The 11150-nt window shown below is 34.3% G+C and overlaps 1 protein-coding gene across 1 annotated transcript; it reads right to left on the bottom strand.

Moving 5' to 3' along the window:
• Window positions 1–4329: 4329 nt before the first annotated feature.
• LOC150096990 (G protein-coupled receptor dmsr-1-like) lies at window positions 4330–5289 on the bottom strand. Its single transcript, XM_090408534.1, has one exon. The coding sequence runs from the start codon at window positions 5281–5283 to the stop codon at window positions 4330–4332; it is 954 nt and encodes a 317-aa protein (XP_090264660.1). The 5' UTR covers window positions 5284–5289.
• Between the last annotated feature and the right edge of the window lie 5861 nt (window positions 5290–11150).

Below are 11150 nucleotides of genomic sequence, written 5' to 3'. Positions count from 1 at the left end.
AGCAAGGATTCTAGAAACATATATGTTTGTATATTTACGCAATTTCAAATGAAATTCAAGATTATTACTATTTATAGGAAGCTTTTCCCCCTCAGTTATAAAGTAAATTAAGATTGTGAAGAAATTATGTTCTTGTTTAATTCTGTATCAAATTATAAGCAAGTAGGAGGGTAAAGGCTATTTGTATAGAGATGCAGTTGACTTTACATCAATTGTCTCTGTATCCCATAATGCAATGCACACTTCCCTGGATGCATATGCATGGAATAAAGGGAATGGTCAGTACCTAGACAGGTTTCGACCTTTATTGAGGATATCATGAGTTCAATATCCTCAGGATTCCAAAAACTGATGAATCATCTTTGCCGAATCCCAGCCCCTACGGAACCAAAAGTAAGTTCGTTGCCACGTGACGGCTCTGTAATAGCAAGCTGGACCACTACGCGCCAAGCATCGGCATCAAACAAGTCCACAACGAAAAGGACTACCTATCCTGCCCGAGAAAGGAAGCCTACTCCTCCGACAGCTTTCCTGAAGATGAGGATGAGAAAAATATGTAGATGTCTTCCTCGGCAGCACCGCAATCTCTAACATACCAGGAGTTGCTCAAGTATGAGAACTCCTGGTCAATCTTCATATGCAGGAGTTGCACATTACGAAGCCAAGTTGAGAATCAATTCTGTTAGATGTATACCTGAAGTATTTTTTGCAAATCTGTACTTGAAAGTTATTTTGAAATACATTTTTAGAAGCCTTTTCCTAGCTTGTTTATATATCGAAGTATAGTTGACGGTGGATGGCTTGGATTACCAAATAATAATTGGAGCAGTGTTGTTCATCCAAAGAGAGATCAACTTTCCTTTTCTAAAAATAACATTAGTACTAATTAAAACAAAATCATTACCGTAGTCTTGAAATGGAACAGATATCTTTCGCTTTCGAGAAATAAAAGAAATAATGTGCTTACTTGAGTTTCTGTTCTTCAAACCTCATACTAAAATTGTGTAAGAATCAATCAATGGTGACCCGTATAAAGCCACTGTTTAGGAAGTTTCCAGTACATTTAATTAGCTTGATACCGAAAACCCTACTGACACAAAATATAATTAATTATTTGATACCAAACAATTCTAGTACATTAATTATCATTGCTCATTTACTTAGCCGCAGAATTGTCTCTGATGTTACATAAATAGCGCCAAAATAAACAAATTCTATCAAATAGTGAAATACAGAAGAACTGCAGTAACTTTTACAGACTCAAAATTCTATGCTAACCAGGTTTATTTACGATCTTATTGTTGCACTAGCGCCCTCTCTGAAAACTATCGAGATATGAAAACATGGCGATAATATTGGCCACATGTTGCCTTACAAAAGGTGTGAAGGAAGTTTTTTTTTCCCCTTCGGTAAATTTTACGTTGTTGGGATCCTGAAAATTAAAAAGGAATTTACGCTTTATTCACAATCAGGTCATCTGGAAACGAGTTAATTATCATCTGTTGTCAGATTTTTATTGATTTCCGATTCACAGCCGCTTTGGATGATGAACATGGTCCAGTGCGGAATTTCAGTTTTAAAGAAATGCAAGTGAACTTCCCTTTAATAGGACAGCGATACCGTTTTTCAGTTCACACTTGATAAATATTAAACGAACCTCGTTCCCAAGTTAGTAGAAGATAATTTTTATTTTTTGCAGTGTGTTTTTGACTTCAGAATCTTTCATTATATATTTAGAGTAATTTTTATACTTTATCTCCATACCTTTCTCTATTTCTTTACTCTTTCCTGTGTAAGATTCATGATAAAATTCAGCTATAATCTCTGACAGTTTTGTTTCGTTTGTAATCAGTCAATATAATGTAATATATTATAAACAGCATTCAAAGAAATATAAACATAAATGAATACCATCATTGTATGGCTATTACAGTGTTTACCTATTAAAAAAAATTCACAATTCTTTAAAGAAAAAAATAAAACAAATTTTCCGAAAAATAATTTCGTTTGACAAAAATTTCAAAAATTCAAACAGAATCTGAAAACCATTTAAATATGATATATCATTTTTCAAATTAAGTGGATATGGAATCCAACATTGTTTCAAAGCCGAATAGAGAACTTACAAGAGTTTCGTGCCGAATATAGAAACTATAGAAGTTTCGGCAGACCCGAGCGTAAGCAAACCTTTCATGACAGGGTAACTCGTAGTAAAGGTGGAGTAAGCTCACTACCCAGACCGATTTCGACCTTTGTTAGGGTCTTGTCAGTTGGAGCTTGACCCACATGTAAATACTCAGGTTGAAGTGATGCAGAGGTTATACTTTACCATAAGAGTTGCCAAAAACCATAAGAGGTGCCAGAACCATACGAGTTGCCAGTTCCCACTGACGAGACTCCAATAAAGGTCGAAACCGATCTGGATAGTGACCCCCATAATGTATAACATCATACATGTCCACCAGGAGATGTGTTTTACATTATGGGAAATACTAAGGATAGTGATCAGATTCTTACCCCACCTGTACTCTCATGCCCCTGTCATGAAAGGTTTGCTTACTCTTGGACCTGCCGAAACTTTTATAGTTTCTATATTCCGCACGAAGCTCTTGTAATTTCTCTATTTGGCTTTGAAACAATGTTGGATTCGATATCCACTTAATTTGAATAATTTTTCATAGCCGAAGTGAAGCCGTTTGGCTCTCTTTTTTTAAGTAATTCATGATATATCATGTCTCCAAATTATAAATATGTCGTCGGCATATCTCGCCCAAAACGACAGGTTTCGTGATGACTTGAGAAAGATTTTTGTTTCAAAGTTTTCTATGAATAATCAGAATTCTAAAAATAATCAGAAGACCACACAAGTTGCCTTTGTTATCTTTATTTGTACAGAAACAAGGAGGCATCTGACAATCCATGTATACAGTTTACTAATATAGCATATTTGTTATGGTACACTGTGCTCTGTGTGACATACTTAATAATCTATGACTTTATAACTGCGACCATTTGATTGATTTGTACATTCAGTTGACCCTGAAAGTGAAAGCGAATGCAAGAGTACCTTGAGACCTTACGGAGCCCCCAATACAATGGTTACAACGATATATCCTTGACTTCCACTGAAGTCGAGAAGAGTAGATGAAGAATCATTGCTTGCAAGTCTTCAAAAATCCTCTTGTGATTCGGCAATATGACTGATTTGGTATGTTTATTAGCCAATCCGGGTATTCTGTTATAAGATATAACGTAGTCTGTCTATGCAGATACGTTGTTTCGTGTCTTTTTTTTATTTTTATTATTTTTTTTATTGTTATGTTTGCAATTATCATTATTCGAGTTACAATGAAATTTGAGGTAACCAAAATAACCGAAACCCATAGTAATCGATTTTCTTAGCACACCATATTAAATTATTTTTACACGTACACTGATATTTATTAGGGGTAACATAGAATATTTGGGGAAAAGGGATGCAGAAATAAAAATGGTTGAGAGATCAGACATTGTTAGAGTTCTTTGGGTACGATGTGATAGCAGTCTCAGCAATACGAGATTAATGTCCCTAGAGCACCAGAAGTTCGACTTTAACCCACAAGGCACTCTATTTTCAGGGCATTTTCTTTTTACCTGTACAACAGTCTTTTAAAATCCAGGAACTTCGAAAAACTTTATCCTCCAAACTACTTGAAATAAAACTGCCATTGTTTTTTATCTCGTCAGCGAGGTATTTCTTTGTTCATCTTGTTTTGCATCTTTCAGTTTATGCCCAAGTCGTACAAGTTAACGAAATTCTCTCTTTTACTTTCCGTGACTATTGAACTAAGTCGGAAGCTAAGCTACTAAAAAACTTGAGCAGAGATTTCTTTAAATGTGCAGTTAACAGGTTTTGTTTATCTTTTAACAGTTTTTTGTTTTACTTTTGTATAGGATGAGAAACATGAATCCTTGTTCAATGAGCAGAACCTGGGAGAATAAAGAAAAATGAAAATAAAAAACAAAAATATCAGTTAGAAGCAACGCTAATCATGCGAAGATTTTTTCCCTCATCTTTTTGATACTTGAAAATACAAAACACGATTGACTTTCCTGAACTTAAAGGTAACAATAATAGTCACTTATTATCTATTTTTATACTAAATCTATTTCGAATTTATGTTATTAATAACTTATACGAAGAAAAATAAAATTTAAATAAAATTACAACAATAAAATATAAATTATAAGTTATAGGCATAACTGAACTATCACCGTAGCTGTGGTCTTCAAGTATCGTGAGGTTTTAGACTTAAGTCTCTTTTAGTTTTTTGATTTGATCTGGATTAGTCAAACATAGGTGGTTTCACCTGTTGTTGGCTCTGCAGGAATTGCCATCCATTTTGACACTATTTTGGGAGTAAACAGACTGGAAAAGGTGTCTCTAAATTGCCTACTCATGGAGCAGTAAAGAATAAAGTTGGCTGCACTGTTGATAAGGGCGAGAATGTCCATCACTTCTCCAAAGTTCGAGTAGACATTGTCAAAGAAATCTTTACCGAGGATCCCACTGAGGAGGGCCAGGATGCCCGATGGGAACTCTGTGATGAGGAACAGTAGAAACACGGCCAACAACATTCGAGTACTTCGATCACATGTTTTATCACAGTCATTTCGATTTTTCAGTTTTTGTTTCCTTTGGTTGGCTTCGTAAAGGACTTTAATGAGTCCTAAACTGAGTCCTGTGAGGGCAATACATGGCACGAACTTCGTAATGACACTGAATATCCAGAATTTCATTTTCTCTAATAATCTGTTGTTCAATTGAGCGATTTGACTGAAGCCCGCATGGTATGTAAACTGTTCCTGGTGATACCGCTCTTCAATAGTAAATGTCAGGTAAACGGGGATACAAAACAATGCACAACTATCGTACGTGTTGAGGATGGCCCATTTCGCTCTGGGCATGCTGCACCACGTTTTACTACTAGTAGGGAAGCTAACGGCTAGAAAGCGCCACACAGCCAGAGTGACGGTGAGCCAGGTGGAAACAGTATGATAAACTACGCTGAAATGAGCATGAAACAGGGTGAACACCGTCCATCCATAGACGAGCTTCTCCTTTGCAGTCTGGTTGGGTTTCAGATATAAGTGAATGCAGTAGGGGATGTAAGACATAATCACCAGCATATCGGCTACGGCTAGACCGATCAGGATGACGATGGTTGGTGAAATCATGTCCTTTTGTAACAGCACTATGATGTTTAGTAAATTCGCTACAATGCCGAAGATGCACACGAACATGGCAAGGTAGCCAGGCACTTTAAGGTAGTAACCTTCTCTGAAATTGGAGAAGTGAGTTCCGTAATACGGATCGGTGGCTACAACCCTTTCACCTGCTTGTTGGACGGACATGTTCGGGCCGACAGTTAAGTTCGCTAACTCTGTTGGCCATCCGATTTCTGTGTTGTTGAAGTCGACGGTATAAGAGTCATTCGTGAATGTGTTCATTGTGAACAGAGTCATGTAGCAAAGAATGCCGAGCATAGGTGGATATTAATTTGGGAGAAAATTAATGGTATAATTCTGGTTAGCACTGTTAGAATAAGCCCTTGTGTTCATTAAATATTTTTTATTGTGAGATTGGTCCTATCACAGTCCCTTGGTCAGTCCAGTACTGAATGTCGTATTTATTCATTTATTTTTTGTATTTCATTGTATTTAATTTTCTACCTCATTATGCAAAAGAGTGAATATTTTATATTTTAGTAATGAACCAATAAATTCTACACAATTTGAGACCACTGTAAAGTAACTTCTTCTTTCTTGTATTTAAACAAGGTTTAGAATCACTTAGATCATCCATCTAAGCTACGCTTACATTTAGCGATTGTGAGTCGGATTATTTGATCAAAATACGAAGATGATCCACTTCATTTAATTTTTGATAGACAATAAAATTTCTCCCATTTTTTTGGAAGCAGCATCTACTCAGAATATTAATACTTATTAGCCACACTAATCATGGAATGTATTGGTAAATTCAATGGAAAAAGTGGTTGTTCCTCAAGGTTTCTTCCCTCTTTGAGAGGATAGTATATGAACTATAGATTACTCTTACGAAGGCAGAAATTACTACAAAAATTTTCATTCGCATCATCGCATTTGAAAGAACAATGGTTGAAATTGCATGGTTAATACAGAATGAGTAAAAAAATTCTAATAACTGTCATTGTGTACGGTTAACCATACACAGTAATTATTAATTATCTTGAATGTTCAGTATCTAACAGCGACTTTGGAATGTTTGAATTCTCTAGTCATTCCGACTAACTCTCTTTAGTGCATGCTTTTTAGTTTTTCCTCACAAAATTATAAAGTTAGTTGCTTTAAACGATATGCTACTCATATCGTTTAATATGAATATGTAAAAATGTAAAAGTGCGTAGCGCTTTTCAGTTTTTAATTTCTACATTCATGTTTGAGGGGTTTTGCAATATATCTTCTCAGTAATTGCGTTCACTAATATTACTGTTTTTTTATTAAATTTAAACAGCAAAATGCGAAGTTAAGTTTCGTAAAATTCGTAACTTGAGTTTCATGTGCTCAAGAAAAACATATTTCGATTCAGCACGTCCTTTCCTAATTTTTTTCCTCTTAGGAGGACTCATTTTAATTTTAAATATGCTACGAAAAGAAAATCAAAGAACAAACATGTTTGTAAGTTGCTTGAATGTGTGAATAAAGAGAAAACAAATATCTATGAAATGTTGAAAGATGAACCTTATGTTAACAGAGAAACTTACTTTGGGAATACGTGAACTGTTAAATATTCCAAGTTATTTTTCGCGTTTTCTAAAATTAGTTTATAAAAATAAAAAAGTTGCATTTAATTAGCTGACGCATTTGTTGCCTGAAGAAAAGTTTGGAAAATTAAAAGAAATATGCAGCAGTGCCTCAAACTTTATTGATATAAAAAGAGGTGAACAAACAAACCAGTTAAATCCGAATATTTCTATTTACGCAGTGAGAAAAACGAAACTATCGAAACTAATGTATCTTAATAGAAGGTATAAGAGACACGCGATAAATTGGAAGTAGAAGATTTATTTATGGAATAATAAATAGGAAATAAGCACTATTGAATGTTAAGGTTGAAACGTTCGATATTGGGCGTTCTGATGAATGAGCCAGAGATTACGAATATCACAAAGAGGCCGATTCATTAATTGCAATCTGCGAGTAACAAAAATTAACCAGCGGCTATGGTGAAACTTATTCTTTGTTTTGAGGATGCATTCGAACCTGAATTTATTCACTGAGTTATTCATTGAATACGAATTGCGTTTTGCTCCACCGAGTGCAAACAGATATCCCATCATTAATCAGAAATCGTTTGTTTAAAGATGCCCTAAGTGAAAATATCGACTTACATTATTCGAGAGATAAAATCTAAAGCAACGCTAGGAAATTTGCAGCGGGATCTCTAAATTATTGACAGGGGAATATGTGCAGGTTTTATGCACAGGAATTTGTAATTTCATACATTGGAATGTGCCAATTATTCAAAGTCAAGTATACGCAGGATGCAGTGGAATCTATTGGCGAATCTGCAGAATGAAATTTACATTTTTGCTGATAGTAAAATGAAAATTTAAAGCAGGAAAATCTGCTAATTTTTAGTTAAATTCTCAACACGATTCAAACGAATTTTGAACTCCAAAAAATTATGTGATGACATCTAAAATCGTTTAATTGCCTCTTATTACGAACAGATTTCTAAACACATTATCCGTAAGAGAGAGAGAGAGAGAGAGAGGGGGAGAGAGAATTACACCTACTACTCAGATTTTATGTGTGCGCTCGCTTTCTACCTTTGAAAATCGAATAATTAAGATTTTCTGTCAAGAGAAAGGGAAGGAAGACTCTTTCCCATGTCAGGGATAAGCCTCTAAAATCCCAAGAATTTATTCTGTCGTGAGGAAACTCTTAAACAAAAGTAAAAAAGCTTCGAAGATGTTCGAACTGTGCCAAAGAAAAACAACGTCTTGCCTTTAAAGAATGGAAAGGATTTTTCCGTAAAGCTAGCATTAGGGTCAGGTTACTTATAACATAAATATAACATTATATATATATATAACATAAATATAAATAAAACAAGAAGATTTCATAGCATTAATCGCGTTCATTGGTTTACATCATCTTTCTCCACTAATAAGAAGCGATTTATATTTGATAAGCTTCCGAATAATATTTGATAAAGTAAAAATTCAACAGTCTCTTTTTTTATGATTACCGATCTTGGGCGAGCGAAGCGATTAAGTTTTTTTTTTAATTCTAGGGAGATCTCATTTGTGATAAGTTGAATTGTTCTTCCTAGCGTGAACATTGTTAAAAATATTATTAAAGATTAATGCTTTTGAAACGACGAATAAAGTCCGGGAAAACACCTGTTTATTTTTACATGTTCTAAGCTCACGTGTGTTTTCTTTTTTCGCTTGCCGTTATTGATACGAATATTAACCTAAAGAAGAAGAAGAAGAAGAGAGAGAGAGAGAGAGAGAGAGAGAGAGAGAGAGAGAGAGAGAGAGAGAGAGAGAGAGAGAGAGAGAGAGAGAGAGAGAGAGAGAGAGAGAGATTCTCTCAGATTGAACTAGGATGAATGTTGAATAATTCATTTCCATTATTGTTGTCGTAGTCTAGTAGGAAGGACTGACAAACAAAATTCTTCACGTTTTCGAAGAACTAAACGTCGGATATTTGAGAACAGAAATATCTACTCATGTAATCCTGAATTTAGTTTCCCGCAGTTTAAATAAAATCATTTATAATTCCCTGACCGAGCAGTTACAATTTTAATTACATATTTTATGAGAGTAGGAGTTATACGAAATTCAAAAGTTTGACTTCGTCTATTCGAGTATTACGGAAATAGTAATTATGTTCTTATTATTTTTTATGGTGAGATCGGAGTCCACTGTAATAGCAGATTTGCTATGCCGGGAAACCATTTCTACAGGGGCACGTTCTTTAAACATTACAATTGAAAAAATCGCACATCCTGAACTAGGACACCATTTTGAAAAATTCATTTCCTTATTATAAGTCCTTTATCCTAATTTGCTATCGGGATAAAGGACTTGCTCTTTCATTTTTGATGATTCTGCGAGCTCAGTTTAAAAGTCGAATTTATGGTAAAATAACTCTGAAAATAATCTTCTCTAAGATTTGGGAAAAAAATTTAAAAAAATATGAATTGTTTCCATCAATGATCATATTTCTTGATTAAATATTTTATAAATGGATTTATACGATACAAAACTTACATCATAAAAAGAATTGATTTGTACTAAAAATACATGAAATTATTCAAAAATATGTCTTCATATATATTTGGCCATCTCCATATTCATTTTTAAAAAAAAAAAAAAATCTTTAATATCGAAATCAAAGAATGCGCTAATGACATCTGTGCCATTCATGAAAAAACACATTTTCAACACAATAAACTTGATTAGTGTTATACAGCAATCCCTCGATTAGTGCACCTAATGCATTCTTTAAAACAGGCGCATTAATCGAAAACGCACTAATCGAATATAATAACTTAGGGGATAAAGTATAATTCGTTCCTCAAATTTCTTTTTTTGACCTTAATATTTTTATAAAGGAATTGAATTATGTTTCAGGGCCCAGTTAAAGGAAAAAAACCATAAAGCTGAAAGACATAAAACATATTCAGAATATAAATTTGTTATTCTACTTCTTAACAAAGAATTGAGCTAACGTAGTTTGGCGGGCATTTTGTTTCTTTTTTTCATACAACCGACGGTATGGCCCTATTGCCTCTTCTACTCTTATGCAAATTTTACTGCTTCTCTCTATTCATCAGGGTCAGCCTCTAAGCGTCGCTGCTTAAAAACTTCGATTGTACGAAAATATTTTCAAATTGTTTCTGTGAAATTTCTTTTGGCTGACTACCGGTGGTTAAATTTTATTCATATTCTTCGGGATCTTCCCGCTGAGCATATCAATTTAGCAGGTCGGAATCACCCAGTTCTTCAGAATGAGATTTAATTAACTCTTGGACGTTATCATTGAAGGGGAGAAAAATGAAGGACGCACGAATTGGTCGACAACACGCGAATTCACGAGCTTTTATAGATGAAATTTCCCAACTCTTATACAAACAAAATAGTTCCCACTTTAAAAACTACAATGATCATAAAAGAGAAGTTAATTTTCCGACGTGTAATAATAAACAACTCATCCCAGAAGACGGATTGATTACCCTATTATCGGAATGGATTATCCTTTTTGTGACATGCGCAGAAGTGTCGAAGGGTCTCGAATCTGTGGGCGTACTATAGCAGACTACATAAATTTTGGCGGTAAAAATTTGGAACATGGTGTACATGGAAGTAGTGTAGTATGCCATTAAAAATAACTTTGTAGAATGTTTAAAATCGGTAACTAAGTTATTTCATTCTGGTGAGTGATTTTTTAAAATAGTTAGCCATAAAAATGTATAGATAGAAAACTTTTAAAATCTCTAACATTTATTTCTAAGATGTATATAGGCGCACTAATCGAATTTTAGAGGCTCACTAATCGAATTTGGGTATAGAAAAAAAATGACGCACTAATCGAAAACGCACTAATCGAGGGCGCATTAATCGAGGTATTACTGTACATTCTTATTATTGAAATCTTTTTACTCGCTCTAAGCGACTCGAGTTGTCTTTTAATACCCATTTTAGTATGTTAAGTATCCCCGTCTACTGTGTAATAAATATTATTCGCTTTCCAAAAGGGAAACTTTTATTAGAATCCATTGCTTCAAAGCAATGCGACTCCTTTTAAGTGTATGTGTGTCTGCAATAACCCATGACTTTAAGGCCTCGTAAAAGAAAATCCGAAATAAAGAAATGACCTTTCGAAAGACTCGAAGAGTTTAAAATATTAAGGTTAACGGAGAGAACACCATACAAATTTAACGGAAGGGATATGTGCAAGCTTTAAGTAAGAGAGAGTGATTAGTTGTACATCCTTATTGATTTCCATTCATTTTAAACATATTAATGCTCACTGATTTGAATTTTAGCTGCTCTCAGGATGTTCTTCTACTCTTCAAGTTTCGTTTTTCAATAATTTACATTGTAAGTAATCGT

This window comes from Typopeltis vanoorti, chromosome 18, assembly GCF_054136105.1.
Source record: "Typopeltis vanoorti isolate ZY-2024b chromosome 18, IOZ_Tvanoo_1.0, whole genome shotgun sequence".
NCBI lineage: Eukaryota > Metazoa > Arthropoda > Arachnida > Uropygi > Thelyphonidae > Typopeltis > Typopeltis vanoorti.
This window is presented reverse-complemented; position numbering and strand designations above follow the sequence as displayed.

Bases quoted from the DNA above. Each gene is read 5' to 3' on its own strand.
- LOC150096990 (XM_090408534.1), bottom strand. From the start codon at position 5,283: ATGTTCGTGTGCATCTTCGGCATTGTAGCGAATTTACTAAACATCATA.